General features: G+C 39.4%; 1 protein-coding gene across 1 annotated transcript in view; it reads right to left on the bottom strand.

The window, feature by feature from the left end:
* LOC124556158 overlaps window positions 1–15,094 on the bottom strand; it is a 55,115-nt gene extending 40,021 nt beyond the window's left edge. The window contains exons 1-3 of the mRNA XM_047130169.1: window positions 15,035–15,094; window positions 14,402–14,492; window positions 13,090–13,352 (exon numbers count right to left, since the gene is read on the bottom strand). Coding sequence (XP_046986125.1) covers window positions 13,090–13,352; window positions 14,402–14,492; window positions 15,035–15,068 — 388 coding nt within the window. The 5' untranslated portion in view covers window positions 15,069–15,094. The remainder of the gene's footprint in view (window positions 1–13,089; window positions 13,353–14,401; window positions 14,493–15,034) is intronic.
* Between the last annotated feature and the right edge of the window lie 2,501 nt (window positions 15,095–17,595).

Genomic DNA, 17,595 nt, shown 5'->3' with positions numbered 1-17,595 from the left:
CATCGGCAGGACCCACTCCAATGTCACTGTTGTTGCCTCTTGGCTGTCGTTCATATCTTGTTGGACAGCCTAATTTTAGCCGCTCTGTGGCATTCTTTTAAGCTTCCCAGCATCCTGCCTCCGGAGTTGAGCGACTGTGCCTTAACGGCTTATTTAGTTTTACGTTTTATTTGTGAGGGTTGTTTTTATCACACAATCTAAGGGTTGGCCTTCTCTCCCATGCCTCCACCTTCCCTCCATTTCAATTCTTCTTTACTCTTCCTTTGCTGTTTGGTGCCTTAGTGTTCGTCTTTTCCCTATGTGTGTTACTCTCGCCTTGTCTTTTAAGCTGGAGGTTTTAGAGTGTTGCGGAGTGACTCGCTCACCGTTTTTTATTCTTGTGATCAGACACCTCAGGCCAACTGCTGCCGGCCGGTGTGTCCGTGCGGTTAAAGGCGCTTCAGTCCGGAACCGCGTGACCGCTACGGTCGCAGGTTCGAATCCTGCCTCGGGCATGGATGTGTGTGATGTCCTTGGGTTAGTTAGGTTTAAGTAGTTCTAAGTTCTAGGCGAAAAGTCAAATAACATGATATTCACTAAAACGTCATGCAAAAACACGAGGTTTTTTAATTATATTACCTCTAAAATGACACACAAATTAAATAATACGACCAGCGATGAACGCAATGTAGATTAAAATTCATGTGCGACTGGGAGTCTAATTGTCACCTCATCCCTTTTCGTCCTACGGTGCCCGAACGCTAACCAAATTTTTTGTTATTATACCTTCTTCTTTTTTTTATTTTTTTATTTACTTTTTCTCCCTAGATCCCTTCCAAATCAGGCGTTGGCCCCTATCATCCATACTACCCCACCAATCGTGTCTGATACACCTGGGTCACCGGATTGTACGATGACGTATTCTGCAGACGTTTAATCCAGTAAGCGCCACGTCGCCCGTCTGACCGTCACTGTCCTTCCTCACATGGCTGAACAGCAGACGTGGCCGCTGGTGCCGAGCACGCTGACGGTTCTAAAGCGGGCAGCGTCATCGTGGGTTTGTAAATCGGTCCCGCGGGGATCCCTAACTGGAACGAAACAACGTCCGCGTCCGTCATGTTCCTCGCTGCCCCAACTTGTGTAATAGGTAGTGTCGTTGGTTATGATGTAGGCGTCGTCTCTGCACGTGATATCTGGACGATGCGTCTCTGCAGGTATTCAGGACGGACATTCCCTTCCTCCCCACGCATGGAGCAAGTTCGCGGTTGACCGTCATAAATAACGATCGCTCGACAACCACCGATCGTCGCGCTCGACTGGATGTGTTTGTGTGGTTCGATTCGCACCTGATGCACTACATGCAGAACAGGACAAGTCTAGAAAGTACGTCACATTTGTTCCACGTGACTTAGTACTTTTCCATAAGGCCGCAGCGCGTTCACGACAAGCATGGCCGGAACTTGAAACGGCAGCTCGAAGATTCGTGTGGTCCAAACGCCGAGTCCTGCATGATCGACAGTCACTACACGCACGTTGCCGTCCGAGTGGTGGAAATGATATCCGTCGGTGAAACGGTGAATAAGCTGTTCGCACGCTGCCTCATCGACAACTTTCAGGTAAACTGTGCTGAATACAATCGAAAGATGCATACGGAGAAGTTCCTGTGGATAGACGTGCATTACTTCACGTAGGAAACGCTCTGCTTCGTATACCTTAGTTCGTGCGTACTGGGCGTGGAATATTAATTTAATTGTGGTCTTTCTATAAGAAAGCGCCATCGTCGTTCTAGGTGATGTGTTTACACTTCCGTACCACTACCCGCGCGAGTAAATAACGCCGCGTGGGATTAGCCGAGCGGTCTCAGGCGCTACAGTCATGGACTGTGCCGCTAGTGCCGGTGGAGGTTCGAGTCCTCCCTCGGGCATGGTTGTGTGTGTTTGTCCTTAGGTTAATTTAGTTTAAATAGTGTGTAAGCTTAGGGACTGATGACCTCAGCAGTTAAGTCCCATAAGATTTCACACTCATTTGAACATTTGAGTAAATAACGACCCGCACACGGAGCGCCACACAAAGTCCCGCGCACATCCACTCCTCAACACACCTGGGAGCCGAGTGTCACTAGACCAACGTGTACCTCAGTTACATATTATACGCGTAAAACTTCTCTTAAGATTTTCTCAGAATTACCTAATTAGTACACCTTGCTACTTGCATATCATACTGTTTTAATGGCATGCCAAATTTGCTTTATCTAGGTAAACAATTCTTTTTAGTCACATCGGGTGACTTAAAATGCCCCTCGCTGTGTGTCGTACGACACGAGTTGTACGGAGCGACAAGCAGCCCGTGTTGCACTGGGCGATTCGACAGATTTACGTGTCGCTGTTGTATTGATGCCGCCGTAGTATAAACCTGTTAAGCAGCTACAACAATGCCTCTGTGCACTCCGCTGACGCTGGTTACTTCTATGTCGAATGGCGAGTAGCATCGCGTATCGAATTTCCTCTGTCTGAAGCGCTGCTTAAGCCTTCGGCACACGGGACGAGTTAGCTGACGTTGTCGTGGTGCTGTATAAGTTTTGTGACGTCGCTTCCTGCTGTTTCTTGTTGAGGAGCCATTTCGTCACGTGAAATAAAAAATAAGCTTTGCGATATTTCGGAAACGTGCCATGTAAGTCATAACCAATATGAAACAAGAAGGCTCCCCACATCACAAGCAGAGAGTAGGACGACATATTGTATTTGTCGCGTTCGGCAGAAGTCCAAATGAGATGGGCTGTTGTTATGCATTACACCCTACGAATATATGCTTTTTCAAAGCACCAGCACATTGAATGTCTCGAGGACGAATCGTTATTGATAAGATTTTTTACAGTAAAATGACGGGAAACGTCATATTGCTGATTAAAAAATTTTTGTATTTAGTCACTTTCACGTTATCACTCGCGTGTTATAAGAGTAAGCTCTTTTAAGGAATGCAGAAGAAGATTCATAAAAATATGTCGATCTTGTTAGGATTTGCTGTCAATAATACTTCGGTGTTTCAAGACTTTAGAAGCCCATTATAAAGAATATTAAATTATCTGAGGCTGAGTTGCAGCATAGCATAGTTGATTGAGACACAGCATTAGGGAACTGATGTGGGTAGTTGATAGGTTTGTGTCCAACTGTATGCTATTTTCTTTTTATCTTCGCGTTTTATAAAATGTTGTAGGAGTTCCCTACGAAATTAACAGGAATAATTTCTATATTATTTGGCTTTATGTAAATAGTTTGCTGTCGACAGAGGCGGTTTGTTCGAGTTGGTGAGCTTTTATAAGCTGATGTCATTACTGAGTGAACATTTGTCTTTCACGTGTTCTTATTACACCAGGGACAGTCAAGATTTTACCCCGTGAGTCATGCTCAGGCACGAGTGCCAATGCACTCAGTCTCGCTACACATGTCATCTACCACCACGCAACGCAGTCTGAGCGTGAGGAGTGGAAAAGAGGAAATACAGCATTTAAATGCCATGAGACTTTGTTTTGTACTTGACACTTCTCAACAACAGGCGTCGCAAACAAAACAAATTTTCCGTATTATTTAATTATTTTGGGCTCGATGAAGACATAGCGTACTTTTTACTGGTACAAACTATCGGCATTTGGACAGACACAGACAATTTCACAGAGAATCACCCTCAAGTCGTCAAGTAATCGTGACTTATTTAGTTTCATAATCGAAAAACGGTCTTTTACACAAATATATAGATCGAAATATTGTAGTACTCCTCCAAGCTCATTGTTGAGACTTAGAAACTCTACCTGAAAAAGCGATGTAGACATCCTGGACAGTTTTAACGTTAAAGGTATTTGTCGGTAAAACTGGGGTTGCCTTGCTGATCAGCTACACATGCACACGCACAAGGGCGCGTTGAACTGAAACGGCATCAAGGACAGCTCGAAAACCGAGGTAAAACTGACGGTGTGCACAAAACCTTTGTAAAACTATCATTCTAATTCTTTTAAGGCTAGAATTAATTCTTCAGTCCTCACGTCTGCTTTAACACCTGTGAGCTTAGGGAACTGGACTGTCTTTGTCGGAATGTGTCCCTTCTTCAACTCGATTTTCTCTTTAATTGCATGCCCTTCAAATATGACAGAAGTGACCTTGCAGTACTTTATTGTGGACAGTAAGCAATCTAGTCCACTTAAAATTCCCAGTCAGCAACCCATTACGGTCTAATATTCGTTCTTAGAACTCTTTTTACTTCATAAATTCAACAATAGTGAGTTTTAAATCGAAAAATCATTCCAGTAACGCCTCCATTCAAAACTCTTGCACCTGGTAATAGTATAATGTGTGCGACATCAGTAATTTTACTATTCGCACCACCAATTACGTCACGTACTCCATGCCTGCAATTTTTGCACAAAGTCTTGATGATCTGAAGAACAACGAATCACATCTGTCGATCGACGTAATTATTTACTCCTCGATCATCAAAATATTTAAATTCGTTCTGTATGGTATTGTAATGTCGTACCATATAAAAATGTGTATTCGTTACTTATACGAACTGAGAATTCTCATCCCTCTCATATGTCACTCCCATTTATTTTAAAGAATTGAGACGACATATCGCTAGACTGCCACTTTTTGTGCAAACAGCCACTCAACCTGTAAACGTCCTTCATAGCACAAATAAAAAACGAAAGGTAATCAGCGCAGACACCACGATTCTGCCGAACTCAGAGAATTGAGCTGACCGAAAAATGCCACACCGTATTGCTAAAAGAAATGTCGCGCTGTTCCGTATACTTCCGAGAAGGACTGAGCAAGGCCGAGTGACAGGCCGGGCCTTCAGCCACCCACGGAGCGCACACACTGCACGCCTGTAGTCTGGCACGCCGTGCCTGACCCGGTGTTACATTTTCACGATTACTGAAGTTTTCGTTTATATACGCCACTAGCATATGCTGAAGAAAGGAAATATGTGTTGTTATAGAGCTAACCTAGGAATTACATGAGAGTCCCTTTCCGTGATTAAACTGTGTAGTTTGTGAATCAAGTAGGGCTGACAAGAGCCTCTGGCTAGCACTTACAGCTCAAAATTACTTTAACCAACTCAGACCCTATTCTAACGGCGCCGTATCTCATGGTGCTGGATATCCTGTCTGCGCACGCGTCAACATTAGTTGCCACATACCATGTGGGAATGGCTTTAAATGTGAATTTTCGCGTGACGTCGAATATTTGAAATGTCTCTTTTGTTTCGGCCTCACGTGGTTTGTGCGCTTTTCATCGTATTCCTAATCCACATGGAAAGTGCAGTATTATAATTTACCACTTTCAGGTGACCAGCAAACTGTACTCTGAATTATTGGATCAATTAGCTTTAGAATAGGAGTTTGCATAAAATGAAATTTTGAGGATTTTTGGGCTACGAACTGTGCCAAGTGCTGTTACTAAAAGGCTGTTTCTGTGTAAAACAATAGAGTACTTGAATATGCTTGATTTCTGAAAACAGTAAACCTTTACTGTTTCATCGCTAATTTCTTTTCCTCTTTAAAGAAGCGAGTATGACTCTCCGTTTCAGTTCAGGCTAGAAGAAGAATAGGAAATTCATTCAGGAACAACAATGAGTTCCGGGAATGTCCCGTTTGTGTCATTGTTCTGATGGAGATGGAACACTGAAAATTTCGGTCGTCAATATGAAGTGCTGGAACAGAAATGAGGGAACCATTTCCAGCAGATACAACAGTTTGCTGCTTTGTCATCCATGACTCAGGTATAGAAATATTTCTGTCAACCCCATACAAATCAAAGCGTTCCCAGATACAGAAGTAATTTATAGTTCCAGCGATGATCATTTGATAATTTTCACTTGAGGACCACAACTGAAGGTCGATATAGAAAAGACTGGAAAATGAATATAATTTGGACAACCGACGCCGTTTCTGAGCAACACCCTTTGACAATATCAGTTTTCAAACTTAGTAAGGGTAATGAACATATACAATGAAGCCTCAGTATAGAAGTATCGTTCAAACTATTGAACCGCTCCACTCAGTTAGTATTTGAGGAGAAGATTACTCGTAAAACACTAGCTTTCTTCGTGAAGACCAGTCTGCTAAAAGCTCTTAGACATGCTGAAAGAAATTTTTCCTCAAGATGAGACAATTTTATAGCTCAAAGACTGTGGAGTCAAGAGTGTTAATGAAAACGCAGAAGTTGTAGTTAGTGTTTCTACTATAACTGCTGGTGTTCACTTCATGTTCTACTGCATTAAGTCGAAAAAATATGTACGTTAATAATTGGTGTTTTCAATAAACTTCATAGACAGTGTCAAAACTTGAATACAGTTGACTGCCAGTTATTTCTAAAAGAATTATTACCCTCCGTGAGCAACACAACATTAATTTGGAATAAATTACATTCTATTTAAGGAGATGGTGTCTGCCTTACAATAAGGACTTTAAATTTTTGAAACAATCACTTTTTAAAGACACAGTATTAACAGGTCTCGGACAATAATGGCCATCTTTAGATGCTACACTACAGAAAAGAAAAGCTTAAACTAGGACATGATACAAATAGAATACCTACACTAGGTGTAATTGTGAGCTAAATAAAGTACTATTAACATACATATGGTACATTCCTATGGACAGCAATTTCTGAATAGCAACGTAGCAACGATATTACTCAGTAATGTGCAAATTTATCTTCCACTGTTTCTAGTTTTTCTTGCATTTGATAATAATAGTAACAGTTTAAGGGTTACATCTAATTTTAAAGAAAAGCATTTCACGGCACCCACAGGGTGCCATGTATAAACTACTTACTTTGTACTCCAATTAACATTGGAGGGAGCCCATGAAATGTCACTCGCAAGCGAGCGTCTGGAAGTTAGGTATGGAGGGTGGTGAGTTGCCAGGTGAGGGAAGGTGCGAGAGTCACTCAGCCGGAAATCATACAGGTGTAGCATTCACGCGGGAACACTTAACAGTCTTTGCGCAGGTAGACCATTCCGTCAGCTTAAAAGCGTGTGGAACGGCCATGTCAATGGGGAGTGCCCGTACTAGTTCACTGTGCAATAGATCGAGATATCACAAATGACACAAAATACTTCTGGAAGTTTTTAAGCCTTCGGGATAAGAACTATTTTTTACAGTAATCTAAAGTAGATAATAGAAGACCATACCAAATGAGACAGAGTGCTCTCTCGCTGTTAATATGATTTCTTTCAATTTCAAATGAGAGTAAATGAAATGTGCTCTTGAGAACGGAAGCATATGTTTAGTAAGGAGGAAGGGGGGCGGGATGTTGCCATATAAGGTACTGGCTCGCCCGAAAGAATAAGTTGCTACAGAGCTGCCTGAGAGGCCCGTCACGTGGATGAACGCTCCGAGACGATGTTTATCTCTGGTTTAGTGTAGTATTTTCGGGGTATTATCGCTTTTCGGACACTGCTTCGTGTGTCCGAAACAACATCTGGGTAGTGGCAGGTTATTCAGCAAATCTTACACGCAGTGTTGTGTACGAGTAGGAAGTGACTTTGAATACGCGAGGTACCAATTCTTTAGTGATCCAGACTGCAAACAACGCAGAGAACTGCACATGACGAATAAAATTCCTTCGACAGTTTTATTCTGAACTAGTTTCAGAACAAGTATGAGTCCGAGCTGCCGTGAGTTAGAGACAGCCTCAATTTCCTTCCAGGTTTTGTGAAATTTTCCAAACTGAGACAAAGGCAAGGCCCCCTGAAAATCCTAACAAAGAGGGTATCGTGCGTACTGTGACATGAGAAAGAACAGATCTACCTGGTAAACCGTTTCCCTTTGTGACACCTACAACATCGGCTCCAACCATGTGATTCACAGTTATTGTGAGAAAGAACTCGGGGTGAGCTATTGCTCTGTTGTGTTTGTGACGCTAATACAAAATCAGCAGCATCCTGTTAAGTGCAGACCTCAAACATTGTCGCCCTGCAAATGTCTGTTTCTGACAAGGAGTTCGCTTTCTTAGCACTGGTCAGTGAAATGCGTATCGATAACACTCATTGTTCATAATTACCAACTATAGCAAACTATGGCCAATGACGAGATGACAGTCTTTCATGTGTACGGCATAGTTTGTATCCCCAATGTGTAGTATATGAAATTCATGAGCTGTTTGAATTCATAAGTTAGCCACGATGCCGGTTTCCTTCTTACTTTTCCGGTATTTTGGGAAGCATATCTATCTTATAGCGGGATATGTTTCTTAGTGAAACCATGAAGTCGTCCCACGCACTATTCCTTGCACCTCACTTGTAAGTTCAGACAGATTTATGTGTTTGAAGTTTCTGTATACAGTTAGTTGTAGTTCCTTTCAGGGACTTTCTAGTGAACACATCATGAAAATTATGTCATATTTGAGGAGCACATGAGCATCGTTCATGACTTGCAGTCTGCAACAAAATTTAGTACAGTTAGACGAGTCCATCTGCAACCTGTCGTACGCTGTTTATGCATACTTGTTTGACACTTCTTTGGTAAAAGAACCCTGCGACCTGCTTTGTTCGGTGTTGTCCTGGCCAGATGCAACGTATCTCGTTTTCATATGAAACTGCATGAAACCTGAGAGTTGATTGTTATATATGGCGATCAATATTGTCATACCTGTGGCCTGTGCCGGGCGGAGTGGCCGTGCTGTTCTAGGCTCTGCAGTCTGGAGCCGGGCGACCGCTATGGTCGCAGGTTCGAATCCAGCCTCGGGCATGGATGTATGTGATGTCCTTAGGTTAGTTAGGTTTAATTAGTTCTAAGTTCTAGGCGACTGATGACCTCAGAAGTTAAGTCGCATAGTGCTCAGAGCCATTTGAACCATTTGAACCTGTGGCCTGTACGTTCACCTGACACTTCGCCGATGGAAAATATCTGGAAAATAATGTTGCAGCACCTGCCTCAAACTCGCGTGACGAAAACTACTATTGTTCCATTGTTCATGCATAAACGTAATGTGTGGCTGGAGAGTACCCAGAAGTGTAGCCCTACCCCCTCTCCACCCATTTAGGAGCACCAGAATCGTATCATACCGAATTCTTACAGCCACGATATACAGTCATATGCCGTTCGTATATTTGTATTTTTTGTATCAAGTAATTTCAGTAACGCGATATTTTAGTCCATAGCAGAACGTATTTTTTGAAATAACAACAGTGAGCAAGATATGTAGATAATAATTAAGTACTAGAAGACGTACTCTTAAATACTGTACAGAGAAATGAAAGACATTTACCTCGTGGGAGCTTCACAAGCAAATGGCTATTCAAGAATAAGAATATTGCACTTCACACTTTTCTATCGAAATGGAATTTTATGCTCACTCTCTTTGCTTGCACAAAATAGTGATGAATTAAAGAAATTGTCCTTGCAAGAACACAATATTTTTCTACTTGCTCAGTCTCAAAACATGTTTTGACCACAGTTTAATCTAGAATAGATTTTTTCTTTATTGTTTCTCTTTATTTCCATAACAGGTGTCATGGGGCTGCCAACAAAAATCAGGCGCAAGAATGAATTAATAGAGCATGTCATCACTGCCACAGAGCACCTGTTCCGAGTAGAACTCGTTTATTACTTGCCAGATAAATAAACTATTGTTATTATTTTGGCATTTCATAAGGCGTTATCTAATAGTTACTTATGAGTTCTGATTGTTGTTTCGTTCCTGTGACCGAAATACAAACTTGCAATACGAAGTGCGTGACGACGTGAGGAAACATGAGGCAATGCTTCTTTAAATCTAAAATTTATTACAACGCATTAGCAAGCAAATAATAAATGCAGCTAAGGACAGATCATCTGCAATTATCATGACAGTCCGCATAAATTTAGAGTATTTGCTGCCTTCTGCTGGCAGCCACAGAAGACATAACGTATAAAATAAAGAAGAGAAACAATAAAAGAGACTGAATATGACAATAATTTGGTGCACGATCATTCAGAATTATACAAAATGAACAAAAGTGTTTGCTAGCAAGGAGAGGACCTATTTCATTCACTATTGTTCACATTTATCATTAATGCACTACAGAAAGCGCAACCTCAGCAATTAATATGTTATCATACAGATGAATGGCGTTTTTCTCTTTGGAGTGGGAGTAATTAACACTACAGGTCCGATTATTAAATCCCTACCAATAAAAACCAACTGTTGTAGGAGAGTTTGTGTTTCTTAGTGATTAAATTTTCTAGATCTTTAAACAGCAATGTGCACAACTCTAATACGAAACCTTATAAAATATTCTCAAATTCCTTTCTGAGCTACAAATATTCCTTGTGAACCAGCAGAGAGTAATTCCCGGCTAGGAAAGAAGCTAGAAAATTCATCTACCATTGTTAGTGTCAGTAATAAAATTTTATCAGTATTACTTCGTGGTTTAATACACTATCAAGTTAAAATAAAATTTAAGTTTATTATTATTGTGTTTCCGAATCTGTATGCACTGACCTGTGTCCCATCAAATTAGCACTTTGTGTTTCTTAGTGATTAAATTTTCTAGATTTGTAAACAGCAATGTGCACAACTCTAATATAAAACCTCATATAATATTCTCAAAGTCCTTTCTGAGTTACAAATATTCCTTGTGAACCAGCAGAGAGTAATTCCCGACTAGGAAAGAACCTAGAAAATTCATCTACCATTGTTAGTGTCAGTAATAAAATTTTATCAGTATTACTTCATGGTTTAACACACTATCAAATTAAAATAAAATTTAAGTTTATTATTATTGTGTTTCCGAATCTGTATGCACTGACCTGTGTCCCATCAAATTAGCACTTTATTAATTCAAACATCACAAGCTGAAGCTACCACTATTCTGTAGTAAAAGTCACATAAACTGCATTAGGCGTATTGTAATAAAGATTATCTGGTATTGGAATGATTTTTCACTTACCATTCCCATTTAATTTCAGATCATTGATGTGTACTCTTAAAAAAATTTCCTTTAATGCTCTCCTAATGAAACAACATACAAACCCATTGATTTGCTACATATGTCATAAAATAAAATGACAATGAAATTAAAACGGGCCTATAGTTCTCCTTCAGGTATAGGCTGGTCATCCTATGAGGAAAAGGAAGTACACGATAGGAAGACGGTTCACCGAGTACTCTGAATATTGACAGCAAACTGTTATATTTGTAACAGCAGAAGTAAAGGAAACATAATAATTCAATATGAGAATAATTGTATAGGTAAATTAATGTCTGCAAAACAATAATATGAATGTAATTTAGATTATCTCCATTACATTAAAACAACCATCTGTAGCAAGTGTCTGCATTCTAGAACAGATGCATAATTATCATTTTGGAGTAAGTACATAGACAAGTGTGCCACTTCTTCACCATAATTATTTAGTAAATGTACATTCACTGAATTTAGATAGATACAATGGCATCATTAACTTATATGTGAAGCAGGGACTGAAGATGTAAGTTTCATCTTCAGTATAATGTTTACTCTGATACACATTATACAGTGACAACTACCTCTCTCTCTCACTCCTTCCCTCAATGGCTTTACCTTCCATTCCGCCTAACTGATCACTGTAACTACTGATAACACTGATGTAAGTTTTATCTTCAATATAATGTTTACTCAGATACACATTATACAGTGACAACTACCTCTCTCTCTCACTCCTTCCCTCAGTGGCTTTATCTTCCATTCTGCCTCACTGATCACTATAACTATTTATAACACTGATGTAGCCACTAATCTGAATCTTTGTGTAGTGTCCATTCTATGTATAATTAGAGAAAAATGCTATATTTCAACATTTAAGGAAATTCATAAACAGTGCCCAGAACATGTATAATACCTTTTCCATAGGAACAGATGAGTAATGGTAATACAGTTCATAAGAATTGCAATTTGATAGTAACAGTACTAGAAAGGTAAAAAAGAAATTTAAGTCAACAGAAATTATTCAAAAGCTATTTATTTTCTTATAGAATCATTACAAATTGATAAGTGTAAGTACACAAACGTTGTATACATTAAATATAAAATCAAAAGTGGTACCATTGCCTTATGCTCTGGTAAGGCAACCTTCTATTCTATAAAACATACTGTTAAGCAGTCTCATGTTTATTATGAAGCTATTCATGAGGTACACTGCATTATTATATTTTGATATACAATCAATATAATTTTGCAACTGTGACTATAAAAAAGTTCCATACATTGAACACAAAAGCAAAAGTGATAAACTTGACAAGACTATATATTCAGCCAGTTTTGCAAAAAAGCGATTTGCTTTGTACACCACATTGTGTAACAAGCTCGTAGTCCCCTGAAATTGTTAATTTATTGAAATTCTCCTTTTCCATAAAAATGGCCAAGGGTAATGTATAAAAGTGAAGTGATAACATTGACAATGAAAAATACTTGGAGGCTCCTGTGAAACCACCAGGTAGTCACACATTTTAGTGTACGACTCAGTTCACATATATCTAAATTTGCTGCAAGAGTTCATAGATTTCAGATATACAGTTGTCCTCTGTGGTACAAACCTCAAAGCAATTGAACATCACTGTACCCACTATGACGGTGTTTCTGAGGGAAGAAGATTTTCCATTTTCATGTATTTGTGTGTGTGTGTGTGTGTGTGTGTGTGTGTGTGTGTGTGTGTGTGTGTGTTTACATACTCAGTAATGAAACACGCAGATAGGGGTGATGGGGGTGGTAGAAGATGATGAGAGGGAAATAAAAACTGACTATGTTTGGGGGAGCAGAGGAGGATGGGGGGCAGTTGGTTTATGGAGGAGGAGGTTTGCGCTTATTAAACAGATACTGTATCCTCGTATTCTACAGTAAGCAGCTCTGCACTACTGTACTTCATTCTGTATGTAACATTGTACTTAATGGAGAGGAATGTAAAATTCTTGCTCAACATAATCCACATAGCTGCAGTGTTTAGAGCAAAACTGAATAATATTAGCATGACAAAGGCTACTTTAAGAACAATGGTAGATGTAGACAAGGGCGTTTTTTCCACCTGCAATCCTGATGTTTCATTCCATACTGTTGTATTGAGCTCTGATTGAGGTGTACGAGAGTCCTGATCACCTTGCCCTGTTGCCACACTGAACTCATCATACCATTGTTCAAGGTATTCCATTTCAGCTGCAGATGTTTCTGCAGTGTACTGTTGAAAATGCTCCTTGGTGTCCATTCCAGATTGCAGTGTGTTTGTGGATTCAAGATGAGTATTCTCCTTTGTCAAATCAAGTTCATCATACAGCTTAGTGAGGTCATCCATGTCATCAGATAATGCAGCATTATCTACTTTCAGTGACCCTGTAGGTGCTTGGCTGAAGTCTGGACCATTGCTGAAAGCCCGAAAAGTAAGACTATTAGTAATGTTTGACAGAAATTAGCTAATTTTAATGCCACATCAGATAAAAATCGTAATAGCTACTGAAAAATATTAAATGAATAACAGTGATGTGATAATGCCAATTTTGCAATTAGCAAAGAAGACTTAGAGGATTTGTTTATACAATAGTTTTGGAAGTTCCTTTATAAAATGTTATATAGCTGTAAAATAATGTAGCACTAGGAGATTAAATGATAGTCCTATGCAATGTTCCACATGTTGTTATCAAGAATAGTGTAATATAGGTAGCTACCATTACAGTCCAACTTAACTTCATTGTCTTTATTGATGCATTCTATGAAAGATGTTGCTAGTATTAAAAGTACATATCGCAGTCTATATGCCAAACCATGACATACTCTGGTAATGAATTTGTCAGGTACTGGTTCACCCATGTTAGCTAGTGAATTAAGATGACTGGAAGTGAAGTATATGTCCATGCTTAGTTTTACTGCGTTTTGTGATATGTAAAGAGAAATCAGTTTGCTACTTTTAATATACACTTCACCTGTGGCAATTAGCCACAATGTGTCATGCATTGCATTGTAATATTAGGCAAATATGGCTAGTACTATACAGAAGTGAAAATTGGTGGATATAATTGCCCTAACATACTACAGTAACAAATAATAGTGATGTCCTCCTGTATCATGTAATGCATGGTAGTAATCTAATTCACTTTCTGATGTTGTTCAGTTATAAATCAATGTAACAGTGAATTATCTGTAAAAGGAGGTTGTAACTCGTTACCTATATTGTCTGCTATCCAAATACCGATTCATAATTGATTAAAATTACCAAAAGTCTTCATGGTAATTATAGGACATAAATATACAGCGAATTCATTGTGCTTACAGAGCCTTATACTTAGTGTCTGTAGAGCGGACTTAAAGAATGCATTCCCATAACGTCAAAGTCCCTTCACCCCTGTGTAATATCTAGTATCATCCATATGAAAGCTTGTGGAACGACAGCAAAGAGTAAGAACATAGTAATACTTACTAATATTGACGATCAGACAGCTCATGTTCAGGAACAACATGTGTGAAATTCCTGGGATCTGTGGTCGGTTCTTTAAGTACAGCTGTAGAAACTGAAACAGATGGTAATCTGTAAGTACCCACAGGAAATGAAAATTAAGTACCATGTTTCACTTTGCTAACAATTTGTCACAATATTATTGTAGCAACAAATACAAACAGTAAGTAAGAACATTGTCCATAATAGGGGACCATAAACTGGCCTATCCTTCAAGTATGTAGATTACATATGAGTATGACCATTCAGCTATAAAATAACGGGAAGAAATATTTGTTTAAGGCGTCGATCAGGTCATCACATGCATAGGTTTAAATAAGTTAGCTCAGCGGTATATTTTGTGTGGCTTTATTCTCTGCCTGCTACCTCTGATCCTGTCACCAAAGTTTCGAAATTATTTCAATAGCGGCTCATCCTCTTTGGCATTGGAAAACATTAATTGCACGTTACAATGAGCCTCAGTAATTGATAAATGCAGCAGTATTTTGAGATACCGATTGAAATCATCTTACAGACCGTTTACAACAACCAATAAATCGGAGTCAGATCAAAACTGGAGTAGTGGAAAGAAGTTATTCTTTGAGTAATGGTACTTACCTAAAATACTTATTAAGAAAGGGAAGAATTCCATGTCTGTAGTCAGATAGCAAATCACAATTATATGCCAACACTGAACAATAGCAGACGTCTTCGTCACACAGCGGACAGCACGAGAATGACGAGAGTTGGCTTTGCGTTGTCAAGGTCGAGTAAGGCGTTAGGCTGCTGGCGAGCGAGCCTTCGGCTGATAGTAGAGATCGCCCTTCCAGCGAAGACGCCAGCTCCATCTCTCGAATGATTTTGGTACTATCCACATGAATTCTTCAAGCACTCTCTTTGATACAGGCCTCCCACTTTTGTGCAACAAGTGGCATCATGAATCGTAAAAGAAATCTATGGTTTTTAGACGAAACTAACTTAAGCTTTGGAAGGAAATAAAATTAAGGGATATCAGTGGAAAACTTTAAGCACAGTGTGTTAAATGAGACCTGTTTCAGATAAAAGATGGTTAATTCGTAACTATCGGAATTGTTACTTATGATTTTATTTAGCAAGTCATGTTTCTGTTGTTGCCAGTAAGAAAAAAAAGAATATCTTCCATGTTTCGTGTTGACAGGTACACGCTCAAAAGCAAATTTCGTAGCTTGAATTAGTTGCAGTGTTTACACCAATGAAATATTGTTTACGTATTAATGGTGTCTGTTTTTCAGTGTTATATAAAAGTTTTAATCTGATGTACTGTCGACACTGCCAAGTTGCTCTGCATGTCTGGCAACGACACAAATAAGCAAGGCATCTCAAATCGCGCGGCCACCCCACACGGCAGTGAAATTTTTCTTGGAAAACCAAGTTCAACGCGCAAAATATTGAAAACCACTGAATCAGTTTCATTTGCATTAAGATTCACTCCTCGTATTGCTTATTTGGACGAATATCTTCCGGCGGGTACAGTGGGGTTCCAAATGTGTGTTCCAGCTGAATGTAAATAGTGATAAGTTTGCTTTTTCATTAAGGATTCCAGTAAGCAGCACACAGCAATAAATATCACTTGCACATTTGTATACCGCTTTTAGAAATCAGTACTAGTAAATCATGCTCACAATATCTTTATAAAAATACGACATAGGTGCCTTTCATTGAGTGTCTGAAGACACGCAACCAGTACAGCACCTGTCTTATTTACAACAGTTAGGCAGTCTCTTGGTGACTCATAGCCGCAACCGCACCCAAACTACGCTGTTCACTTCTGCGAATAACGTAGCGTGTGGGCTCCAACTTCGATGCAAATTTGATAGACGAAAACACAGCAGAGAGCGAACGTTACTAACACAAGTAACGTGAGCTAATTTGAGAATTGTTGTGGAGTTCATTCCGAAGACTGGTTGATGAAGCTATCCATTCTTGTCTATCCTTCGCAAGCATCTTCATCTCAGCATAACTATACCAACTTCATCCATTTGAATTTGCTTATTATGTTCAGGCTCTGGTTTCTCTCTAGAATAATTATTTCGCAGTCTTCCTTCCATTACCAAATTGAAGATTTCTAAAAGTCAGAATCTACCCTTTCAGTTGATAATTTCATTTAGTCGACCTGTACCATAAATACCTTTTTTACCCAATACGATTCGGTATTTCCTTATTAGTTATTGGTCTACCTATCAGATGTTCGACATTACTCTGTAGCACCTCGTTTTTAAGGTTGGTTGGTTTGTAGAGTAAAGGGGCTAAACTGCATGGTTATCATTCTGTTACTAAGGCTGTCATTCCCTCATTGTTGAGCCAATTATCGTCCAACTTTCTCTTCCGAATATGATTAAACTCATTACAAGTACCATCAGCAAGTATTCCTAAAACTTCAGTTTATACTTTATGTCAACAATTTTCTCTTGCTCAAAAATGATTTTGTTACTGCCAGTGAAGTAGAGCCTACATAGGAAAACGCGTCGTCTACTTTCAGTGTCTAGTTCCCTAATTTAATTCTGTCGGCACCACCTGATGTAATTCGACTACATTCCCTTACCCTTGTATTACTCTTGATGATGCTCATCTTACAATCTCATTCCAAGACAATATCCGTTATGTCCAACTGCTATTCCAAGGCCTTTATTACAATATAGCCTTTAAGACACCAAGTTTCTATTTGTTCTCTCTGAACATTATTTCGTACTCTAAATTTATCTGTAGTTCTCTCTACCGTTTGTTGCATGTGCAGACTGAATAACATGGAGAAAAGCCACAATACTATATTACTGCCTTCTCAGTCTTTGTCGTGCTGTCAGTCTTGTAACAGCGGTCTCGTTTCTGTTCAAATTGTAGATAGTTTTCGCTTCTTGTATTATACGCTATACCTTCAGTATTTCAACGAGTGTATTATAACGAACACTGTCCTAATTTTTGTCCAAATCTACAGTTGTTATAAACGTCGGTTTTCATTTCTCCAGTCGATCTTGTAATAAGGAAGCATCACCAATGTGACCTCATATTGTAAGGAGTGATACGAACACTTGCAAGATATTGGCTCCAGCCCCAGCAATCGATACCGAGCGAAATTTGGGTCATTATTCTGATAGTAAAAAGCTATGACCTTTCGAAAGTACAGCTTTTAAACTTCCCCGCGC

This window comes from Schistocerca americana, chromosome X (genome assembly GCF_021461395.2).
Source record: "Schistocerca americana isolate TAMUIC-IGC-003095 chromosome X, iqSchAmer2.1, whole genome shotgun sequence".
NCBI classification, from domain to species: Eukaryota; Metazoa; Arthropoda; class Insecta; order Orthoptera; family Acrididae; genus Schistocerca; species Schistocerca americana.
The sequence above is the reverse complement of the archived record's forward strand: the minus strand, read 5'-3'. Positions and strand labels throughout refer to the sequence as shown.